At 44.2% G+C, this 25,660-nt stretch overlaps 2 protein-coding genes across 2 annotated transcripts; both read right to left on the bottom strand.

Annotated features, from left to right (window-relative positions):
- Positions 1–3: 3 nt before the first annotated feature.
- LOC115122135 (cathepsin B-like) lies at positions 4–12,143 on the bottom strand. The gene is made up of 9 exons (XM_029651321.1): positions 12,026–12,143; positions 3,636–3,850; positions 3,269–3,383; positions 3,067–3,182; positions 2,891–2,976; positions 1,693–1,839; positions 1,410–1,526; positions 997–1,125; positions 4–874 (listed from the first exon to the last, which is right to left on the bottom strand). Exons 2-9 carry the CDS (start codon positions 3,842–3,844, stop codon positions 801–803), a joined length of 993 nt encoding a protein of 330 aa, XP_029507181.1. The 5' UTR covers positions 3,845–3,850; positions 12,026–12,143; the 3' UTR covers positions 4–800.
- A 689-nt stretch (positions 12,144–12,832) lies between these two features.
- Positions 12,833–25,555, bottom strand: LOC115122134 (XK-related protein 5-like). Its single transcript, XM_029651320.2, has 9 exons — positions 25,323–25,555; positions 23,625–23,820; positions 23,367–23,533; positions 19,133–19,266; positions 18,449–18,527; positions 18,178–18,347; positions 17,990–18,101; positions 17,005–17,450; positions 12,833–16,279 (listed from the first exon to the last, which is right to left on the bottom strand). The coding sequence occupies exons 1-9, from the start codon at positions 25,447–25,449 to the stop codon at positions 15,578–15,580; spliced, it is 2,133 nt and encodes a 710-aa protein (XP_029507180.1). The 5' UTR covers positions 25,450–25,555; the 3' UTR covers positions 12,833–15,577.
- Between the last annotated feature and the right edge of the window lie 105 nt (positions 25,556–25,660).

Consider the following 25,660-nt stretch of genomic DNA (forward strand, 5'->3'; position numbering starts at 1 on the left):
AAGTTAAACATATTGGTTGACTTTTATTTAATGCAACTCAATACAATCATTCCAGAACACTTGATCAGAACAGAGAGAAGCATTAAAGACAAAGCATTCAAATAAAACAATCCCATCAGTACAAAACCACTCACGCTTCCCTTATGATCCAATTTAAAAACAAAATGTGCACAATGCCATCAGTGATCACATCGAATTAAAAAATTAAAAAGTTTAAAGCATCATACATTTTTAAATTGATGTGATTGTTGTGAACAACTACAGGGAGAGGACTTTTAGCTCAGCTTGTGACCAATCAAACAGGAAGCAAGATGGACCTCTACAGAGTCACCCACTGTGGGGGGGGGGGGGGGTCTCAGTCTACTGTAGCTTCCTCTCAATCTGCACAGGTACCTTTCACCCATCCTGCATTCTCAGATCAGTGGAGCTGACAGAGTGGATTTGAGGGGAAGAAACCACTACAGATTGAGACACCAGGAAGAACACATTTAACTAAAGACGAAGCCATGGTTCACATATGCCCAGTTCCAAGTCAACCCCCAGGCACTCCTCTTACACAACTCTCAGATCTGATGAGAATCAGGAACGGGTATGAGCTATACGGTAGTAGGACCTGTAGAAGCAACATGGTATTAGCTCCGGCCTTTCCCTCAGACAGGGTAGCATTTTCTAAACCAATTCTTTGGAACTAAAGAGGTGCCTAGCGGGGTTAGGGGTTGACTGGGAATTAGAACCAGTGTAACGGCCAGTGGAGGAGGAGGACTGGTACACCTGCAGCAGTCTCTGAAATCACTTCCTGGTTACAAAGGGACACCAGCCACCATCTCAGACTCGATGCCACAGTGGTCCTTACCTCTCAGGATCTTAAAGAAACCTGGGGGACAGGACAGAAAAACACATTGTGTTGGAGTAGCCAAGAAGCACACAATCTTCCTTTAGAAATGATTCACCGATAGTTTGTCCAGAGTTGTTACAGAAGTCGTGTAAGTGGCTCACCATTCTCTCCCCAGTCAGTGTTCCAGGAGTTGGCAGCCAGCCAGTAAGGAGTCCCCCCCTCCTCTCCCCAGCCCAGGACCTTAATGGCATGGCCTCCTACTGCACTGCCAGAGACATGCTGATACACACCTAGACCGAGAGAAAGTTGGGGTGCCAGAAAAACATTTTAATGTGAGAATGAATTACATTTGTGTCAAATTGCCAACCCATCCTTTATGGGATTAATTGACAAACACACAATAATTCACTGTGGTAACTACATGATCATTCTTCCAGTGTTCACTGCATTGCACATCACATAAAGAGCGGAAACATGTATAGATTTTTACATGAATAGTAAATAATGTTATCCAAACAATGACATTCCTAGAGCAGTAAACGCTACACTAGACAGAAGAGGCATGTGTCCTCACCAGACTTGTAGAGCAGGAAGTCTTCATAGACAGTGAAAGCTCCTTCCACAGGTCCGTTCTTCAGGAGCTCAGTCATGATCTGCTGCTCTTCAGAGGGCAAACTGTACGAGCTCTTACCTAGGGTACAGGAGGGAGGGCTTAGTGTGTAGGGCCCATAGGGTACAGGAGGGAGGGCATAGTGTGTAGGGACACAGGAGAGAGGGCTTAGTGTGTAGGGCCCCTAGGGTACAGGAGGGAGGGCTTAGTGTGGAGGTTCACATTGTGTGTGAATGTATTTACTTACCAAAGTGTTTGTCCTGCTTGTAGCCAGGCGTGTATCCAGTCTCACACTGGTTGGTACATTGTGGGGTGTCACCCTCCTCTCCTGTACAGGGGGGTCGTGTGCCATTAACATGGTGCTCACAGGGAGGGATGGAGTAGGGCCTGCATCCTGACAGGAGAGACCAGAGAAAGAGAGTTATACAGGGAGGGAGAGAGTAGAGACCAGATAAGAGAGTAGAGTCTGTCAGGAGAGAGAGAAACAGGGAGGGAGAGAGTAGGGCCTGCATCCTGACAGGAGAGACCAGAGAAAGAGGGAATAGGGTCTGACAGGAGAGAGAGAAACAGGGAGGGAGAGAGTAGGGCCTGCAACCTGACAGGAGAGACCAGAGAAAGAGAGTAGAGACCAGATAAGAGAGTAGGGCCTGCATCCTGACAGGAGAGAGAGAAACAGGGCGGTAGAGAGTAGGGTCTGTCGAGAGAGAGTAGGGTCTGTCAGGAGAGACCAGAGAAAGAGGGAATTAGGGTCTGACAGGAGAGAGAGAAACAGGGCGGAATAGAGTAGGGTCTGTCAGGAGAGACCAGAGAGAGTAGGGTCTGTCAGGAGAGACCAGAGAGAGTAGGGTCTGTCAGGAGAGACCAGAGAGAGTAGGGTCTGTCAGGAGAGACCAGAGAGAGTAGGGTCTGTCAGGAGAGACCAGAGAGAGTAGGGTCTGTCAGGAGAGACCAGAGAGAGTAGGGTCTGTCAGGAGAGACCAGAGAGAGTAGGGTCTGTCAGGAGAGACCAGAGAGAGTAGGGTCTGTCAGGAGAGACCAGAGAGAGTAGGGTCTGTCAGGAGAGACCAGAGAGAGTAGGGTCTGTCAGGAGAGACCAGAGAGAGTAGGGTCTGTCAGGAGAGACCAGAGAGAGTAGGGTCTGTCAGGAGAGACCAGAGAGAGTAGGGTCTGTCAGGAGAGACCAGAGAGAGTAGGGTCTGTCAGGAGAGACCAGAGAGAGTAGGGTCTGTCAGGAGAGACCAGAGAGAGTAGGGTCTGTCAGGAGAGACCAGAGAGAGTAGGGTCTGTCAGGAGAGACCAGAGAGAGTAGGGTCTGTCAGGAGAGAGAGAAACAGGGCGGTAGAGAGTAGGGTCTGTCGAGAGAGACCAGAGAGAGTAGGGTCTGTCAGGAGAGAGATCGAAACAGGTAGGGACAGAGTAGGGTCTGACAGGCGATCACTACATACCAACGTGAGAGTCGTAGAGTCCTCCAGTGACCAGTCCCTCTGTAGTCCAGAAGTCCCACGCAGCAGAGGGATAACCACCATTACAACTAGGAACACACACAGTAAGCAATGCTAACAACCTCCCGATGCCTTACATGCAGCCATGTCACAGAGCGGGTGAATGAGAACACACGTACCCCATGCCACAGCTGTCACAGCAGCTGAGCAGGTCTTCAGAGGAGATCTCTACGCTGACCTTGGCGTTGCTATGGATACACACACGGTCCGAGATGGCCTCCGCAGCGCCAAACGCCTGCAGAGGACCAAGCACGTCAAACACATTCAACGTCATGGTTCAGTCACAGGAGTATCCTCCAGGGTGACTCAGTCTGTTCTTACCCAGCAGCTGCCACAGGAGCCCTGGTCCCGGATCTCCTTCAGAGTGGGACAGTTGGGCCACTGCTGTCTAGGGTCAAAGGTGTCAGGCAGCTCCACATCCCCTGCATACTGCACCCTAGAGAGGAGAGAAGAACGCCATTAACCCTAAATACTACAACCTACCCTAAAGACAACGGAGCCACACAAAGAGAGAACAAAAGAACAAGCGCAAGTAACAGGAGACTGCCTGAACGTGCCGTTACTGTGTGGTGCTCTTGGTAAAGTCAATCTGTAAAGCAGCGAAAGAAGAGTTAAGTTCCATTAACAGATCAGTTCACTTCCTGCATGCAGCACAAATACATTCCCTCCATACAACGGTCTCACTCACATGGTGGGCAGTTTGGGTCCTTTAAGCAGGGTTCCACACAGTCTCTTAACGTAGCTGTAGTCCACATTATGGAAGTTGTGACCAGCCTTCCATGTAGTGTTGGCCTTGTTGATGTAGTCCACCATCTGGTGGGAGAGCGGAGGTAAGCGGGGCCGGGCCCAGCTGATTGACAGCCCAGACACCAGCGCCAAAAATATCACACGCCACATCACTTCCTGTTGGGATACAGCATCATGGGAACATGAGTTCAAAACACTAAAGGGTAAGGTAGTGTCGTTTAAGACATTTGCAGTTGCTTGCCCAGTTTGAAGTTAAGAACCCGGCCCCCCAAAGAAAATGTAGCTTTGTTTTAGGTAAAAACAAAGCCACATATAGACCTACCATACTGGCCCCAGGGAGTGGAGAGAGTCAGCCATGCAGGGACACAAACACTTCAGCACCAGATCAAGAGGGCAGAGAGGAGAGCACTTCAGTGGTGCAACTTGCTTGAATACAGCCTTAGGCATAGAAGGGCTAATGGATTTGGCTCAGGCCCACAGATCAATACCAGTGCAGACTGAAGGAGGTCTGTCTCAGATACTGCCAAGTCATTCTTGGTATAGAATAACATGTCGGCCACCGTTACACAGCCCTAACTGGTTCAGAGCAGAAAACTATATTCTATGGCTACTTTAACCCAGGAACCTGACACAAACAGGAACGCAAATTAGGCCTAACGCACATTACGGCATGTGGTTGTGTGTGGTCACATCTAAATTCCCAGGAAATGGGCTGCACAATGGCGAAATCACATGACTGAATGAGTCAGCAGCAAGTAGCTTTACTTGGAAAGTACCAGAACACATGACCGACTCCTTTCAACTCAGCAAAGACAACCAAAGCCCCACTTCCCTAAAGAAGACTGCCTCTACGCAGTAGAGGATCACTTCTCTAAAGCACCTCATCCACTAGTCAGTCATTATGGTAGGGAAAGACCAAGTCATTTATATACTTGATGAACATTAAAGAGTATTAATACAGAACACATTGTTTTACCCCCTAGACAATATGACTGATAGCTGAGCTAATGTGTTGCTGTCATATTGTCAACCTGTTCAGGTAGTACCTACCAGTATACTCACTTTCAAAAAATTTCTCCCTACTGAACACAGCCCAGTGTATTGCTTATCCTTGACCCCCTAATGGAAGGTGCTGCTTTAGAATTGCCAGTGAGACACCTTGTTTATCAGACAAAGGGGTAAAACAATGTGTTATGTATTGCTCTTTAATGTTCATCAAGTCTATACAATTTGCCAGACAGGCCGATATATGACTTATTGAACAGTCATAGCTTGCGACTCATGTAGCCTGCCCGTAACGTGGGAGAGGAGAGATCATGTCAGCCCAACTGTCTGGTCTAGTGGAAGAGCAGGTTCTCAAACCCACAGGGGGAAGTTAAACGTTTCTCTGAAGGGACCTTTATTGTTCGGCAAAAAACAAAATGACTCACCTCATGACAAGGACAAAAGTACGGTCTTCAGCACTCCCATATAACAGTCTAGGACCTGTGTGTGTATGATTTATTCAGCTAAGCACAACACTACTTAAGCGTAGCTTATTCAGCAGAGGTCGACCGATTAAGTTTTCATAAATCGTAAAATCTGTATTTTTGGACACCGATTTGGCCGATTCAAATGGTTTGTTTTTTTTACACCTTTATTTAATCTTTAACTAGGCAAGTTAGTTAAGAACACATTCTTATTTTCAATGACGGCCTAGGAACGGTGGGTTAACTGCCTCGTTCAGGGGCAGAATAAAAGATTTTCACCTTGTCGTCAGCTCGGGGGAACCAATCTTGCAACCTTACAGTTAACTAGTCCAACCCTATAACCACCTGCCACTCTACAAGGAGACTGCCTGTTACGCGAATTCAGTAAGCCAAAGTTGGTAGCTAGCATTAAACTTATATAAAAACATTCATAATCACTAGTTAACTACACATGGTTGATGATATTACTAGTTTATCTAGCTTGTCCTGCATTGCATATAATCTGACTGAGCATACAAGTATCTGACTGAGTGGTAGGCAGCAGCAGGCTGTAAGCATTCATTCAAACAGCACTTTAGTGCGTTTTACCAGCAGCTCTTCGTTGTGCGTCAAGCATTGCGCTGTTTATGACTTCAAGCCTATCAACTCAAAAGATGAGACTGGTGTAACCGATGTGAAATGGCTAGCTAGTTAGCGGGGTGCGCGCTAATAGCGTTTCAAACGTCTCTCGCTCTGAGACTTGGAGTGGTTGTTCCTCTTGCTCTGCATGGGTAACACTGCTTCGAGGGTGGCTGTTGTCGTTGTGTTCCTGGTTCGAGCCCAGTGTCGTGTCTTTGGCTATGCCAGATTAAGTGATGACATGCTATTCTATAAAATCCATTTCTCCGTAATGAATATGACCTGTTTGAGCTAATCATGTAAATGTAATTAACTAGAGTCGGGGCACCACAAAATAATATTTATAGAGCTGTTATCTTCGAATAAACTCTTAAAGACCTAGTAATATTTTACATCAATAGCAGTCAATATTAATTGTCACCTTAATTCAGTCTCATCTGAAAGTTGTAAATTCTTGGTTATCTGCACAAACCCTGGCTAACAAGTTAAAGCAGCAATACAAAATTGGGTTTAATTATTTACTAAATACCTAACTAATCACATATACACAGAATTAAATCATACCTTGATTACAAATTACGTCATAAAGGAAAACGTCCCTTGCGGGCGGAACAGATATGACAGCTGGTTACACAAAATAAAAGGGTCTGGGATTGAGTGAAAGAGCTGGAAGATTGAGGAACAAAGGGAGAAGCTGTGCTATTGTAAATACAGTATCTTATACATTCTAAATTAAGAGTCCATTTGGAAAAGGAAAATGCAATAAATATTTACTCTGAGCTGCGCTTCGGTAGGTTGGTGGTAGATGGAAGGCAGTGTTGCCAAACCGAGTCCTTTGAAGAATGTCTCTGGTGGTCAATTGGATATGTTGTAGTAATGTCGTTGTGGGGTAGACGGGATATTCTGTTCTTTCTAGCCTGCGTTTGCAGCTGCTGTTGCTAACTCAACGGCTAGGAGGTATAACTTCTGTAGTGAATAAGAGTTCAAAGTTCATACCATTCGCAACCATATCTCACGCTGAGGTTGGCTTAGTTCTGTAGTTGACATGTTAGTCCTTTTAACGCAGAGGCTGCAGACTTCAAGTACTTGGAACAGGAGGTTATATTGTCATCAAGGCTTTATATAGTAGAGTGAGAAGGTTGTGTTTGAAAAGTTTTATAACCCATGTCCCTTCACAGGGTTGGGCCACTGATTGAGCAGAGCCCTAACCTTATGAAAACCCAAATATCTCATTTGGAAGCTAAAATTACATTTAATCTCTTCAATAATTTTATATTCAAACATTTAAATTGAACAATTCCATTTGAATCGGATAACTACAATGTGCAGACTTTCCACTGTAGAGTTTATGTAATCTTATCATTGATGAGAATGTCTCAGATGACAACCGAACTGACACCATATTCATTAAGTACCACCGCATGTGTTCAATTGGTCAGATTACCAGAATATAGTTCATTTCCCCCCCCACCTTCTGATGTTCCCAGAATCTATGTTAACCTCTTAGAACTCTCCCTCTATACTGCCCCTGTTGGAGAAAGTGCGTACCCATAGTAAACTGAAAATATTTTTTCCCAAAATTGCTAATATATGCATATAAAAATTATTATTGAATAGAAAACTCTAAAGTTTCTAAAACCGTTTAAATTATGTCCTTATGTAAAGCAGAACTCAGGAGAGCCATTCTCCCAAACACTCTGTGAACAATAGAAAAGTTGGGTCTACTTTGACGTCATCGCCAACACCCTTCCCAGGCAGCTACGGATCCAGGAACAGTCTATCTGTTCAGCGCGATGTCTGCTTTCAAATGACGCAGTGACGTTCATTGTGAGAATTGCACGCGCCCGGCACATTTGGCGGGCGAAATTGCTCGTGCCCTTCTCAAATACAGGCACTATTGCGCGCGGCCGATTTGGGTAACGTTCTTTTCCAAGATACACCAATCGAAGCCGGTTTGTCTGTTCGCGCTGATCATTGTTTTACATGTTAAAAACATCATAAAGCTCGATTTTGCACATCGTTTGACCAGTTTAATCGACATATAATATGTAAATTGGAAGTTTTAATGCGCAGAGTGCTGGACCAGAAGTCATTTTTGATGCATTCCAGCTGAAGCTGTTAGCATATGCTAATACAGGGACACAACATGAAACCAAACGATTTATTGGGTAAGTATGACTCCTTCTACGTCTGATGGAAGAACATCAAAGGTAAGGGAATATTTATGTGGTTATTTTGGGTTTCTGTGGACTCCAAACGTAGAGGAGACATATGCTAATATCTGAGCGCCGACTCATAGTATAGCCCAGTGAACGATGACTAACGTTAAAAATAAATGTAATACAGCGGTTGCATTAAGAAGAAGTGTATCTTTGTAAATATATGTAGAACATGTATATTTAGTCATGTTTATTGCTTGTTATCTGACGTTATCTGTCGGAGCCATCATCATTTCTCCTGACATTTGAGTAGCATGTTTTTTTTTAAATGTCGTCAACCGAGATTTATGGATATTATATAGCATATTATTGAAAAAAAATTAAATGTACTGTGTAACATGTAATATTACTGTCATCTGATGAAGATTTTCAAAAGGTTAGTGAATTATTTATTTTTTAATCCTACTTTTAAATTTTATTTTTTCTGGGACAAAATGGCCGCCGCTTGCCTTTTGTTTCGGTGGTGATCTAATATAAATATGTGCTATGTTTTCGCCGTAAAACATTTTAGAAATCTGACTTGCTGGGTAGATAAACAACTTGTTTATCTTTCATTTGAGCTATTTTACTTGTTAATGTGTGGAGGTTAAATATTTTTAGGAATATTTTTTCGCATTGTGCGTTATGCTAATGAGCTTGAGCCGTAGTCACGATACCAGATCCGGGATGGGTCGGACTATGAGGTTAACCAATGGGTTTTCAAATGTCACATCAGTAGGGTAGAGAGAGAGGGGAAAATGTGCCATGTAAGATGTGCCATGTAAGAAACGTTAGCTTTCTTACATGGCACATTGACAAGAGAATTATGTTCTCAAGGTAAATCACCCAATTCAATTATATTACTCAGTCTGCAAACCAGAATTTGTAAGATCCTGGTCGAATGAAACAGACGGAGACACAGCTAAATAGTCAAAAAGGTTTAATCACGGAACGTTCTGACATGCACAGTACAAAGATCTTCAATTTTATAGTGACACACACTTCTACACAAACCATGAAATCTGCCCGCCAATAGAGATTAGGAGAGTGCCCTCCCCTAAGATAAGGAGAGACCTGGAACTGGGACATTCCAGCCAAGAAGTGTCCCAGCCAAGGTCAGCCCCGAATCTGGCTCAGACAGACAGTCTGTTATCAAAATACTAGACACACTGTTCCCAAAATGTTGATTCTGACTAAGAACTACACAGTATCATAATCAAACTACTCTCACATACATGCATTATAATAATCTAATGATTCACATCAATTTCATACAGTCACATGCTTTCAGACTTGTAATATTCTAATCATTTATTAAAACCCATTTCCTTATCACACATTGCACTTTCTCCAACACTTTGTCTTTGCATTATTTAAACATGTTTCCTTATTTGAGGCCAATTGATTTTATTGTTGTATTATATTAAGTTAAAAATAAGTGTTCATTCAGTATTGTATTAATTGTCATTTAAAGCAATTGTTTTTTTTTATTGTTGATTTTTTAAATTATAAAAAAAAAAAATTAAACGGACGATTAATTGGTTTTTGGTCCTCCAATAAATCGCTATTGAAAAATCATAATTGATCGACCTCTACCCTTAAGTGATAATGCCCGAGAAGCCGGTGTTGAGGATATTAGCACAGGTGTTAAGCTAGAGTCGAAGTCAGGCAAACCATGACAATACATCATCCAAACACCAGCTTCGAGGACATGATCTCTTTTATACAACGGGTTAACATTAAAATAGACATCTTCATTCCCATTATTTTGATGAACTTATACCATTTCATCCTTTCACAATTTAGTCCGACAAATCTGTGGTTGCTACCCAAGCCGGCTGGTCGTTCATGCTATCAGTTCGGTTGCCAGAGACACGACCCAGTCGTTCAGTCTTAGTTCAGCATCTATGGTCGCGACCCAGTCATTCATTCAGAACGTTCCATTGCCATACTGGCTGGCAACATTCTTATCCCTTGCATGCTAGCCAGCCAACTACAGCTAACTTAACAGAATAACAGCAAAGTAATCACATTTCCTTTAAGCGCTTCTCTAGTGACATTTACTTGGAACAGCCATAACAATGAGTTAGATGCGCGATTACACCTGGCACAGAAAATGTGCTCCCGCATCAGGACACTGTTGTTCAGAAGAGCTAGCCAACACAGCGAACAAAAACTTCTAACTGAAACGACTAAAAACCTCTGCATTTCACTTTACATTATTGCATACATCCATAAAAATGCCAGCTGATTGATGATTTCAAACTGCCTGAGAAAAGCTGCCTTCCTGTCTCGTCCCGACACCTACGTTCATTACTGTGGGACAGCTGGAGATCAAATTTCAATATTGAAACAAAGTTGCAAATGTCAGACAGACAGGAAGGTTTACACAAATCTCCACTGTTGAAAAATAAAATGTTAGTCTAAAAGAAGTGTTAGGTGTCCAGATGCTTTTTATAGTAGAGATGGGCTGATGGGACAGTGGATTGCAAAGTCAGATGGAACAGAGTAAATAGACTGAATTTGTGATGTTAAAATATCTGTGGTAACTTGTGGAATAGATACCAGCTTGAGTGCACTTTCATACAATCAGCATTAAACCCACCCATTGTATAATAAAGCAATCGCGCACAAGGGGGGTGTGGTATATGGCCAATAATTCCACAGATAAGTGCTGTTCTAAAGGACACATTGCGGAGTGCCTGGACACAGCCCTTAGCCGTGGTATATTGGCTATACATCAACCCCCCCGAGGTACCTTGTTCCTCTTATAAGCTGTTTAGCAATTAGAGCAGTAAAAATAAATGTTATACCACAGCTGTCAGCCAATTAGCAGTCAGGGCTCGAACCACCCAGTGTATAATATATAACCACCATCAAGACATTGGTTGAATTGGATATTATGCAGTGTTTACGTGGTACGAGATTGAAACCATAGAAAACGAACCGCATGCTGGTCATTTATGAACATTTGAACATCTCCACCCTGCACAGCCAGAAGAGGACTGGCCACCCCTCATAGCCTGGTTCCTCTAGGTTTTGGCCTTTCTAGGGAGTTTTTCCTAGTCACCATGCTTCTACACCTGCATTGCTTGCCGTTTTAGGCTGGGTTTCTGTACAGCACTGTGAGATATCAGCTGATGTACGAAGGGCTATATAAATACATTTGATTTGATTTTATGTCAGAGAGTTGGTGAATGCGGTCAGCCGCCATGGTTAAAGTTAAACTACATTTTTGCCGTCTGAAGTAGCGTTGTTTTCTACCGGATGTTGATTTGCACTGAAAGCATACCGCCGTGCCTTCTTGCTTATGCGGTCTTGTCCCATGTCGACAGGTATGACCGTTTCTGCGTCCCTCGTCTAAACGCAACATTAGGCTGGGACTGGACATGGAAACATCCCAGGCCTTTCAGATCACTGGTCTTCCGATAGCGACAAGAGTAACTTTGAGCTACAATTACTAAGTGAGTCTGGCTTTCAATGTATTACCCAGATATCAGACCGGTTTAAAGTGAGATCGGGATTTCAGTTACATACCAGCCCAGACATGTTTGCATAACGTCGGACACTTTTCAGAGCCCTTTCAACATAAGATGCCTTTGAGAAATGTCTGAAGATTTTATGCAAATATGACTGGACTTCATAACATGTACACGCTTATGTCGAAAAAAAAACACAAAGTTGACACGAGAATAGCGTCAGATATAACATTATCCGCCAATTTAAAAAAAGAGACCCTTAAGTAGGCCACACAAAAACACCGCCCGAACAAACCTGCTGCATTTCAAACTAACGTAGACTAACTAGTAAATCATTTAAGCCATTTTATCTGCTCGTCACAACCACACCTTTAACCAGGACATAAGTAACTTTACTCGTTTAGCAAAGAAAGAAACATATTTTTAGCTGTAAATTGGTCTTTGTACTGTACGGCTAGTCAGCTAGTCATCCAGAAAGCTGGCTAAAACAGATACGGAGTTCCTCAAATACATCATGTTTCTAAGCAATCTGAAATTCAATTCAATAAAAATATAACGTTACATTACCTGTTATCCGCTTGTCAGACGTGCCGAAGACCAGTTACAACACACTTGTTCCAGGTCCACTTCTCCTAAATCACCTGGAAAAGTGTTTTTCCAGACCCTTTCAGTTCTGACCTTTAAATCAGAGGAGAATCACGTGACCTGTCATGTGCCTGTGGCTTTGATCAAGGCCCTCCCTGGTGGATGCAGATTTCATTCGACTTGCTGAACGGCTTCATGTCTACTTAATAGATTATGTGACTCATTTATTATAACAACAAGGATGATTGTAGGGGGGTTTATTCAGGTGAGATAAAAAATGTGCACAATTTCAAACTGAAATTCTACCTAAACTTATGACACACTGTCCCGAGCAGGCCCCTTGATGCGTGTGGAGGAGAAATGTAGGCCTATAGAATTAGCATTTGCTAACACACATTAGGCAATTACACGTTTCAAGGATCATCAGCAAACCAAAAAAAAAACGCATTTCAAGAACAACTCGTGACTGCAAAACAAGCGATGTCATCATATAAAGTAGCCGAGGACACGATGACGCATGCGTTTATCAAAAACCATCGACCAAAATCGGAACTAGGGTAACTAACGAAGCATGATCCGTCTTCTTTCTGTTTTGCATACAGCTGAAGTAACAGAATAAAATGTGTGACTGACTGGGTTTAAACCGGTGTCATCTTCATAGCACACAACTATGTTAGTCTTCTGAGCTAAAGCCTAGGCATTTACCCCGGGGAGGTAAAAAAAAAAATCAAGATTGTCTCTTTCATTTCTTTACTGATTAGATTAGAACAACAGTAGCAGCACTCTTCATAGTGGTAATGATAGTGTTTATTCAGGTGTACTAAAACAGTTATTAACCACCGCTAGTATTATTAGAATAAATTATAGCCAAAATCAGATGCATCACATTTGCCCGATGTAACAATCATAATAAAAAAAAAAAACATTTTTGTTAATGCATATTGTCAAGTACAGATATAAAACCTAGTCGAAACACAATGAATCACACTACCGTCCGTACACATTACATGCAGTAAATGTAACCGAAATAAACATTCTAAGAATACAAAGCAAGAAACTGAAAATAGAAGCCCCTCCATTCCATTTATTGTGATGAACATTACATACAGGTAAGGCAATGAGACCCGGCAGCCAGCTGTGATGCTGTCGTTTGTACAAGGCAAGCGCTTATCATCAACTGATCGGTTTGATTATCAAGCCATGGCTTTGAGATAGCGTTCTAAAAGCCGGTTAGTGCACTAAGATACATTATAGAGTCCATACTGATATTAGTAGGTTATATTAGCTACCATATTAACTTTGCACAGACATACATTCTAAAAGCTAGTTAATGCAATGTGTGTGAGTGCTTTATTTATTCACATCTATCATTAGTTACTGTACACGTGTCAGGCTGTATAAAAATAAGGATGTACGTGCAATGTTACCGTTTCCTCAGCTCCATCTAGCTAAACACATTCCCTTTATAGCAACAGCATAAAACAATAGTTCAGAACTAATCTGGTCCCCAGACAGCTGTCTCTCTTGAGCCTGTGGACAAGGTTAGTTATGAACTCACTATAAAACACAATCAAACAAAATAAACTGTAAAATAATTAACAAATAAATCTGATAACACTGACCTCCAAACATCAATAGCAGCATGTGACCTATAACCCCTAGATAGGCCTGCCACTACTTCTCTCCCTAGACCCTTCTATGAACTAAGCCCCTAGGGACTAAGGGAATGGGCTAGGGAAAGAAATGGGACCAGGCTGTAGGGTTAAAGGATCTGGAAGCTCATCAACATTACTAGCAGCTTGTTTCAGACACTTCCACACTGATAGATACAGTCTGCTCTGGTGCTACTTCAATAGATCAGATTAGTTGGATCTTCTTCCTGTCTCGCAGGAAGTAGAAGTCATTCCTCCCTACAAATGGTTCATAAAGATCTTTACCATATCAAATGCATTCAACACTTGGAAACAGTACTTACTGTATACTGACCGAAATGAATTGAACACAATTGAATAATCTCATATATACTGTATATTGTAATGCTAGTACCTAGCAGACTGAATTGTCTGCTTGACATGTCGGGACTAGCTGTAAACTAATCGTAAATAAGAGTATGAATATTCGTTTAAATTTCACATAATAAAAATTATTAACTTATATTACCTTATATTGTTGGGTACCTTCAGATTAAATATCACATTTGGATAAAATAATAAATATTGTATATACACTAAGCCTATAAAAGTATACTAAACCTTAACGTGTGATCAGAGCCTCTCTTGACTAACCTTTGGTTAACCACTCATATCACAATAAATCATATTCGCGCAGAAGTGCAAACTGTCTCAAATTATATCATATATATACAAGAAAAAAAGACAAATATATAAACTCTCTTCTCTGTCAATCCTTAATAATCACAATTGAATATCATAACTCTTTATGACAGCCCTGATTCAATCAATCACATATCAAGGTAAACCACACTGAGGGTTCACTCAGAATGCTGACACTATCACAGGTGTAAACCGTGTTAAAACCGACACATCCTTACAAGTTATTATTTTCACAGATATTATCATTGAATGTGGACATGAAACTTCATATGTCATTAGAATACAGCGTAAACGTTCTGAATGAAGTCACAATGCAATTGATTTGATCTGTGATTGAATCAGGGCCTAAGAGAAAAAGGATATCCCACTGTTACTTCCATTAAAGACTACTTCCATCTCTGATGTTAGTGTGTCTGTGTGTATCAGTTACATGTGGATTCACATCCTCATACTGGCTGATAATACTGGATTCTCAAGACATGCTATAGTTATTTAGTGTGAAACACATCTGGCTAGCCTGGGGGCCAGGCTGGTTCTGAATTCTTCAACACGCCCTTGGCTAGTAATAAAGCAGTTGTCTCGCATGATAACAAAGTTGTAATAGCACTGTTGAAAGCAGAACCAGCCTGACACCCAGGCTAATGTCATGTATCTTCTAAAATACTCTCTTTATATTGTGTTCTATATAACCTCTACATCTGGGTCAAATACAATATGATAAACTGGGTGGTTCGAGCCCTGATTGCTGATTGACTGACAGACCTGGTATATCAGACTGTATACCACTGGTGTGACAAAACGCTTATTTTTACTGCTCTAATTATGTTGGTAACCAGTTCGTAATGGCAATAAGGAACCTCTGGGGATTTGTGGTATATGGCCAATATACCACGGCTAAGGGCTGTATCCAGGCACTCCGCTTTGCGTCGTGCATAAGAACAGCCCTTAGCTGTGGTATATTGGCCATATACCACACCCCCTTCGGGCCTTATTGTATAAATGTAAAATACTTTCAAATACTTTACGCTCGCTTGATTTAGCTTGGAATGGAACAGTGGTACAATGGAACTAATGAAATAATCCCAAAAGTGTAAACTCCGCCACCCAGCTGCACATTGGTCGAGCTAAATCAAACACACGTCAACATGTATTTGAGAGTATTTGACCAGGTCTGATCATTTCGCTCCACCCATTGGCCCCTCTAGATCAATTTATCTCTATGGTCTACAAACTGGACCAGTTGTTTTCTAGCATGGGTGGTGATGGCGGTGGTGGTGGTAGTAGAGGGGCCATGGCCTGGTTCCTCTGGCCCAGCACAAGGCTCCTGTCTGGGTGTAGAGGTGAAGATGGGCTCCCTGATGCGGTAGGGGCTCCGGTAGCTGGAGATGGGTGACAGCTCAGAGCCCCAGCCCAGGTAGCTGCCGCTGGACGGGGAGACTGCGTCAGCGCTGAAATACAAGGTGGTGCCGGACTCCGCAGGATTAAAGTTCCGCTGGGGGCTTCCCATGCCCACCAGCAGGGACGGTGACCTTTTCTCTGGAGACGAACCACGTCTGACATCGAGTGACCCCACGGAAGGTGACCCTTGGGTGCTGGAGGTGACCACGTTGCTGTCGATGTGTCGGTAGTCTGGGTGCCTGGGGGACGAGGGTGTGGGGGAGCCATAGGCGGCGCTCTGGAAGTCTTCGTCGTCTCGATCATCGGAGGGAGGGGGGCTGGAGTCATCCTGCTGGGTGGCAGGCTCTGAGTGGTGGCAGGCTCTGACCTCCTCAACTAGGACCTCCACCAGAGGCAGCTTGACCTCCTGGATGGGAGAGGGAGAGGACAGCACCGGTCTCACCTCATGTCTCACCGCCTGTCTCACCTCACTGATGATGTCTCTTGCTGGGGCTGCCTTTATCACCTGAGGGGAAGGAAGACAGACATTATTGTGAAAGCTAACGGGTCAAACATAGAGGATAAGATCCAACTATAGTAGAGAAGTGCTCAGTTTAAAGACAGACAACATTCAACCACATAGAACATTCAACCACAGACAACATTCAACCACATAGAACATTCAACCACAGACAACATTCAACCACAGACAACATTCAACCACATAGAACATTCAACCACATATAACATTCAATCACATAGAACATTCAACCACATAGAACATTCGACCACAGACAACATTCAACCACATAGAACATTCAACCACAGACAACATTCAACCACATAGAACATTCAACCACAGACAACATTCAACCACATAGAACATTCAACCACATATAACATTCAACCACAGACAACATTCAACCACATAGAACATTCAACCACATAGAACATTCAATCACATAGAACATTCAACCACATAGAACATTCAACCACATAGAACATTCAACCACATAGAACATTCAACCACATAGAACATTCAATCACATAGAACATTCAACCACAGACAACATTCAACCACAGACAACATTCAACCACATAGAACATTCAGAGTGAAGATTTAATTGGAAAATATAGGAGTTCTGATCCTCCAAACATGGCACAGGCAGCTTGCCAAAAACAACAACAACAACATGTGAAGTGTACACTTCAGGGAAACTGGGAAGAAATGGAATTGGGTGCTCATCTCACCTCCTCCACCTCGTTGACCTGGGGAATGTTGGGAGAAGGTTGTGGAACGTTGGGAGTAGGTTGTGGAACGTTGGGAGTAGGTTGTGGAACAATGGGAGAAGGTTGCGGAATGTCCGGGGACCTTGGCAGAGCCATTTCCCGCAGTCCCAGCAGCCCGGCCAATCCGCCATCGCCATAGGCGTAGCTTATTCTAGCCACATCCCCCGTCTTCAGGGCTAGGCGAATGAGCAGCCAGTGGTGGTGCTTCCAGCCCTGCCATTGGCCAGGGAGGTCCAACAAAGTACCGCCCCCAACAAGTTGACCGTGGCGATGGTTCTTCTCATCCAATGAGAGAGAAGAGCCCCGGTCTGCACAAGCACCGCCCATTCCATGGTTACGTATGCTCTGGAAGATCTCAAAGGACTTGGGGTGGAGGAACCGGTAGTACAGCACTAGAGCTATCACACCTGGGGGGACACAGAGGAGACAGGTGAGTGTGTATGGGTGGGTTCTTCTATCCTTGTGGGGACCTACAATCCCCCAAAGTCCCCACAAGGATAGTAAAACAAGGAAAATTCCCCCTCGTGGGTACATTCCCAATGTCTCCATGAGTACAAAGGGTATTTTAAGATTAGGTGTTAGGTTTAGGGTTAGAATTAGGATTATAATTACATTTAGGGTTAGAATTAGGATTATAATTACGTTTAGGGTTAGAATTAGGATTATAATTAGGTTGAGGGTTAGAATTAGGGCTATGGTAAGAGTAAGGGGTTAGGAGTTAGCTTTAGGGTTATGGTTAGGGGAGTTAGGATTTTGAATGGAAATTCATTTTAAGTCCCTACTAAGATAGAAACAAATGTGTATGTATGTATGTATGTATGTATGTATGTATGTATGTATGTATGTATGTACAGTATGTATGTGTGTGTGTGTGTGTGTGTGTGTGTGTGTGTATGTATGTATGTATGTACGTATGTGTGTGTGTGTGTGTGCGTGTGTGTCTCACCAATGAGGAAACTACAGAACACAGCGGTTGGGATACCCATGGTATCCCATGATGCAGCACTGAAGAAGTCGGAACCTGCCAGCAGAAGAAGAGCGTTCTCGATAAACATGGCCTGCAGGAGAGAGCAGAGAGTTACACACACACACACACACACACACACACACACACACAGAGAGAGAGAGACCCACCAGGTAGAATCCGGCCATGCGGCATCGGGAGGCTCCGTCCTTGACGTTGAGGAAGAGGAAGATGTGAACAGCTCCCAGCACCAGGTTGAACAGGTGCCAGCGCAGCGGCGTTTTGATGATGTCACTCTGCTGAGACACCAACCAGAACGTAGCACCCAACCAGTGAAGACCTGAGACAGATGGGTGCAGGACAAACATCACTGAATGCTCACACAAGCACACACACACACACAATAAAATACTTTCACACACATATACTGTACACACTCACCAATAACTCCAAGGACCCACTGACGGAACAGGCGTGTAAAGAGTGCGAGGGTGGCGAGACGTGCACCCAACATGCTGACCTAAACACAATACAATAAGTATGTTACAATCACACACACACACACATACACACACACACCAAGCCCAGCCCAGCCGACACACCCAGCCCAGCCCAAACGACACACCCAGCCCAACCGACACACCCAGCCCAGCCCACACAACCAGCCCAACCGACACACTCAGCCCAGCCCAATCGACACACCCAGCCCAACCGACACACCCAGCCCAGCCCAATCGACACACCCAGCCCAACCGACACACCCAGCCCAGCCCAATCGACACACCCAGCCCAACCGACACACCCAGCCCAGCCCACACACCCAGCCCAACCGACACACCCAGCCCAGCCCAATCGACACACCCAGCCCAACCGACACACCCAGCCCAGCCCACACACCCAGCCCAACCCACACACCAGCCCAACCGACACACCCAGCCCAGCCCAATCGACACACCCAGCCCAACCGACACACCCAGCCCAGCCCAATCGACACACCCAGCCTAACCGACACACCCAGCCCAATCGACACACCCAGCCCAACCGACACGCCCAGCCCACACACCCAGCCCAGCCGATGCACCCAGCCCTGACGCCCAGTACACCCAGCCCAGGCAACCCTCCTACCCTCCAGAGCAGTCTACAGGTGATAGCAGCAGGGGACATGGGGAGATGTCCAGGTCTGATGAGGGAACAGGCTCTGGCATACAAGACCAAGGCCCAGGCCAGGGACAGCAGACACAACACAAAACATACTGAGACTGGAGAGAGGAGAGGGAGGGGGAGAGAGAGAGAGAGAGAGAGAGAGCGAGAGAGAGAACGAGAACATGAATACTCTGTAAGGAGATTGTATCAAACACAGAGGATGGTCTTCAGAGATAGATAGATGGAAGGGATGGTGGTAGCTGAAGGATTAAAAACAAACAAAAGACAACTAAGTTATATTGAGAATATACACTACAGTTCAAAAGTTTGGGGTCACTTAGAAATGTCCTTGTTTTTGAAAGAAAAGCACATTTTTTGTACATTAAAATAACATCAAATTGATCAGAAATACAGGGTAAAGATTGTTAATGTGGTAAATGACTATTGTAAACTGGAAATTGCAGATTTTTTATGGAATATCTACATATGCGTACAGAGGCCCATTATCAGCAACCATCACTCCTATGTTCCAAAGGCACCTCGTGTTAGCTAATCCAAGTTGATCATTTTAAAAGGATAATTGATCATTAGAAAACCATTTTGAAATTATGTTAGCACAGCTGAAAACTGTTGTTCTATTTAAAGAAGCAATAAAACTGGTCTTCTTTAGACTAGTTGGGTATCTGGAGCATCAGCATTTGTGGGTTTGATTACAGGCTCAAAATGGCCAGAAACAAAGACCTTTCTTCTGAAACTCATCAGTCTATTCTTGTTGTGAGAAATGAAGGCTATTCCATGCGAGAAATTGCCAAGAACCTGAAGATCTTGTATAACGCTGTGTACTACTCCCTTCACAGAACTGGCACGAACCAGGATGAAGAGGATTCGGAGGCCCCGGTGCACAACTGAGCAAGAGGGTGCATTAGAGTGTCTAGTTTGAGAAACAGACACCTCACAAGTCCTCAACTGGCAGCTTCATTAAATAGTACCCGCAAAACCCCAGTCAACGTAAACAGTGAAGAGGCAACTCCGGGATGCTGGCCTTCAAGGCAGAATTGCAAAGAGAAAGCCATATCTCAGACTGGCCAATAAAAATAAAAGATTAAGATGGGCAAAAAAAACAGACACTGGACAGAGGAACTTTGCCCAGAAGGCCAGCTTCCCAGTGTCACCTCTTCACTGTTGATGTTGAGACTGGTGTTTTGTGGGTAGAGCGCCTTGACAGGATTGTGTCGAGGCACAGATCTGGGGCAGGGTACCAACATTTTTTTCAGCATTGAAGGTCCCCAAAAACACTGTGGCCTCCATCATTCTTAAATGGAAGAAGCTTGGAACCACCAAGACTCTTCCTAGAGCTGGTCGCCCAGCCAAACTGAGCAATCGGGGGAGAAGAGCATTGGACAGGGAGGTGACCAAGAACCCGATGGTCATGCTGACAGAGCTCTAGAGTTCCTCTCTAGAGAAGGGAGAACATTCCAGAAGGACAACCATCTCTGCAGCACTCCACCAATCAGGCCTTTACGGGTAGAGTGGCCAGACAGAAGCCACTCCTCAGTAAAAGGCACATAACAGCCTGCTTGGAGTTTGCCAAACGGCACCTAAAGACTTTCAGACCATGAGAAACAAGATTCTCTGGTCTGATGAATCCAAGATTGAACTCTTTGGCCTGAATGCCAAGCGTCACGTCTGAAGGAAACCTGGCACCATCCCTATGGCAAAGCATGGTGGTGGCAGAATCATGCTGTGGGGATGTCTTTCAGCGGCAGGGTCTAGGGATGTTTTTCAGCGGCAGGGACTGGGAGACCAGTCAGAATCGAGGCAAAGATGAACGGAGCAAAGTACAGAGAGATCCTTGATGAAAACACTCAGGACCACTCAGGACCAAGAGCACTCAGGACCTCAGACTGGGATGAAGGTTCACCTTCCAACAGGACAACGACCCTAAGCACACAGCCAAGACAACGCAGTGACTTCGGGAAAAGTCTCTGAATGTCTTTGAGTGGCTCAGCCACTTAAACCTGATTGAATATCTCTGGAGAGACCTGAAAATAGCTGTGCAGCGATGCTCCCCATCCAACCTGACAGAGCTTGAGAGGATCTTCCTGATAAAGAATGGGAGAAACTCCACAAATACAGGTGTGCCAAGCTTGTAGTGTCATACCCAAGAAGACTTGAGGCTGCAATAGCTGCCAAAGGTGCTTCAACAAAGTACTGAGTAAAGGGTCTGAATAGTAATGTAAATGTTATATTTCAGTTTTTTACTTTTAATAAATTAGCAAAAATGTCTAAAATACGATTTTATCTTTGTCATTATGGGGTATTGTGTGTAAATTGATGAGGAACATATTTTATTTAATCCATTTTAGAATAAGGCTGTAACGTAACAAAATGTGGAAAAAGTCAAGGAGTCTGAATACTTTCCAAAGGCACTGTATATTTATATTTAGAAAAAAATATATGGGTGATTAAAAATGACGCAGAGAATTGCAAAACTCGCTGAAGCTGGGGACCTATAGTTGAAGTTTACATACACCTTAGCCAAATACATTTAAACTCAGTTTTTCACAATTACTGACATTTAATCCTAGTACAAATCCCCTGTCTTAGGTCAGTTAGGGTCACCACTTTATTTTACGAATGTGAAATGTAAGAAAAATAGTCGAGAGAATTATTTATTTAAACTTTTACTTATTTAATCACATTCCCAGTGGGTCAGAAGTTTACATACACTCAATTAGTATTCGGTAGCATTGCCTTTAAATTGTTTAACTTGGGTCAAACGCTTCGGGTAGCCTTCCACAATAAGATGGGTGAATTTTGGCCCATTCCTCCTGACAGAGCTGGTATAACTGAATCAGGTTTGTAGGCCTTCTTGCTCGCACACACTTTTTCAGTTCTGCCCACAATTTTTCTAAAGGATTGAGGTCAGGGCTTTGTGATGGCCACTCCAATACATTGACTTTGTTGTCCTTAAGCCATTTTTGCCACAACTTTGGAAGTATGCTTGGGGTCATTGTCCATTTGGAAAACCCATTTGCAACCAAGCTTCAACTTCCTGACTGACGTCTTGAGATGTTGCTTCAATATATCCACGTAATTTTCCGCCCTCATGATCCCATCTATTTTGTGAAGTGCACCAGTCCCTCCTGCAGCAAAGCACCCCCAAAACATGATGCTGCCACCCCTGTGCTTCATGGTTGGGCTGGTGTTCTTCGGCTTGCAAACCTCCCCCTTTTTCCTCCAAACATAACGTTGGTCATTATGGCCAAACAGTTCTATTTTTGAATCATCAGACCAGAGGACATTTCTCCAAAAAGTACGATCTTTGTCCCCATGTGCAGTTGCAAACCGTAGTCTGGCTTTTTTATGGCGGTTTTGGAGCAGTGGTTTCTTCCTTGCTGAGCTGCCTTTCAGGTTATGTCGATATAGGACTTGTTTTACTGTGGATATAGATACTTTTGTACCTGTTTCCTCCAGCATCTTCACAAGGTCCTTTGCTGTTGTTCTGGGATTGATTTGCACTTTTCACACCAAAGTACGTTCATCTCTAGGAGACAGAACGCGTCTCCTTCCTGAGCGGTATGACGGCTGCGTGGTCCCATGGTGTTTATACTTGCCTACTATTGTTTGTACAGGTGAACGTGGTACCTTCAGGCGTTTGGAAATTGTTCCCAAGGATCAACCAGACTTGTGGAGGGCTACAAATTATTTTCTAAGGTCTTGGCTGATTTCTTTTGATTTTCACATGATGTCAAGCAAAGAGGCACTGAGTTTGAAGGTAGGCCTTGAAATACATCCACAGGTACACTTCCAATTGACTCAAATTATGTCAATTAGCTTATCAGAAGCTTCTAAAACCATGAAATAATTTTCTGGAATTTTCCAAACAGTTTAAAGGCACAGTCAACATAGTGTATGTAAACTTCTGACCCACTGGAATTCACCCAGTGAATTTTTAAGTGAAATAATCTGTCTGTAAGCAATTGTTGGGAAAATGACTTGTGTCATGCACAAAGTAGATGTCCTAACCGACTTGCCAAAACTATAGTTTGTTAACAAGAAATTTGTGGAGTGGTTGAAAAACGAGTTACATAAGTGTATGTAAACTTCCGACTTCAACTGTACATTGATGGAAGCTACAATCTACAGTATCTGTGATATTAAAGCTGATCTACCCCCTAAAACAAAAACAACACAAACACACAGAGACACATACCTGGTGAAGATAGTCCTACATCTGTACAGATGAGGACGTAGGTCTGCAGTACGGTCTGTGGCAGAGTGACCACCAGCGCCTCCAACAGGCGGAGAGCTGAAACGTCAGCCTGCTGCATTATCTCACTGCACTGATCCTCTCTAGCGGACGTCATAGTCTCCCATAACCTGGAACACAACAACACAGTGTTCTCGTTTCATCGTTGACCTCTAACCCCGGACCTCTAACGCCAAAGAGGGTACCACGCGGGTACGTTACCTTCTAAAGATGCCCAGGTGCAGGATGTGAGTCCATTTGAGGTCTTTGCTACGCATTCGTCCATCCGCCTGGTACCACAGCCAACTGAGCAACTGGGGGCCCCACCCAGGGAGGAGGAACAAGGCCGTAAGCCCCGCCCAGTGGGCGTAGCAGTAGTTATGCCCCACCCACAGGTAGTACACAAAACAGTAGATCACTGTGGACAAACACACACACAGGTAGATCATTGGAGATGATACAGGACATCTACACACAGATACACATACTGTATTTTCTAGTGTAATGGCAGCTGGTCTTTACATAATGTGACAATGATGGGCACTGGTTGGTACTTAGGTCAACATAAAACACTGGACACACCTGGTACCAAACTGGACCCCCCTGGTACCAAACTGGACCCACCTGGTACCAAACTGGACCCCCCTGGTACCAAACTGGACACACCTGGTACCAAACAGGACACACCTGGTACCAAACTGGACCCACCTGGTACCAAACTGGACACACCTGGTACCAAACTGGACCCCCCTGGTACCAAACTGGACCCCCCTGGTACCAAACTGGACACACCTGGTACCAAACTGGACACACCTGGTACCAAACTGGACCCCCTGGTACCAAACTGGACACACCTGGTACCAAACTGGACCCCCCTGGTACCAAACAGGACACACCTGGTACTAAACAGGACACACCTGGTACCAAACAGGACACACCTGGTACCAAACTGGACACACCTGGTACCAAACTGGACCCCCCTGGTACCAAACTGGACCCCCTGGTACCAAACTGGACCCACCTGGTACCAAACAGGACCCACCTGGTACCAAACAGGACACACCTGGTACCAAACTGGACCCACCTGGTACCAAACTGGACCCACCTGGTACCAAACTGGACCCACCTGGTACCAAACTGGACCCACCTGGTACCAAACTGGACCCACCTGGTACCAAATTGTCCATAACACCCAAGACACAGAGAAGGCTAATTAAAACGTAATCAATATGTAATTATCTAACGAATGTGTCATGTATTTTCCCAAACATAAGCAGTAGAACAGTGAGGGCAGTTTCAACATCTCTGTGTGTGTGTGTGTGTGTGTGTGTGTGTGTGTGTGTGTGTGTGTGTGTGACCTCTATCATGACTATAGGCTGAGGACAGGGTAGGGCCTGGGTGATGCTGCTGCTGTCCCTTATCTCTAATAGGCTACAAAATGCACGCGCCTCCTGCCTCTACAGAACCACTTACTGAACGATGCGGTGCTCTATGTCCGCCTCTCCCTTTCCTCTCCACTCCACTCCCGACCAGTTGGGGAGAGTAGGGTCCGCCCATTCCCCTATCCATTTATGGCATACAGAAAAAGGCGCTCGAATATGACAGAAATGCGCCACTTTTCTATGAGCATGACTTTAGCTACAGCAGAAATGTTGTTCGCGGCTGCTGTTGCAAGTTTTCACAACACCTTAACACCTACATCGACAGAAGCAATACACGCACCTATAAAGATTGTAATGCATCTGAAAATGCAGATTAAAAATAAAAGACTTTGGGAAATATCAATAAAACCGTCATGCAACCCTCCCTGGTATGACACTGTACTGTTATGATCGTAGCCTATGTGTGGTGAGAGAATACAGGCCTCCATTTCTCCATCACTGGAGGGATGTGCGTGTGTGTTTAGGCAGTGATACTTACGCGCAGTCCGCTCAGCCATAATGAGAAATGCAGTAAACGCGAAAACGCAAACATGGCAGCAGGACACGCACGAGCCTCCCCGACTGGCCATGGCCCGGGCCGTGGTGTATTGTCTCATTACGGACATGAAGAATCTTGATCTGCAATGTTGCGATGAATCCCACGCAGCAGTATTGACTCGTCCGTTCCAAGGTAGGGTACCCCTGTTCTCTGCTCCGTTATCCCTAGGAGACTGCTTCTGACGTCATGGCCTCGCATTAAAGCCACAGTCTGTGATTTCTGTTCAGTATTTTTCAACTGATGAATCAAATTGGTACAACATGCCTTTTATTAGATAG

Source organism: Oncorhynchus nerka, linkage group LG12, assembly GCF_034236695.1.
Source record: "Oncorhynchus nerka isolate Pitt River linkage group LG12, Oner_Uvic_2.0, whole genome shotgun sequence".
In the NCBI taxonomy this organism is placed as follows: Eukaryota; Metazoa; Chordata; class Actinopteri; order Salmoniformes; family Salmonidae; genus Oncorhynchus; species Oncorhynchus nerka.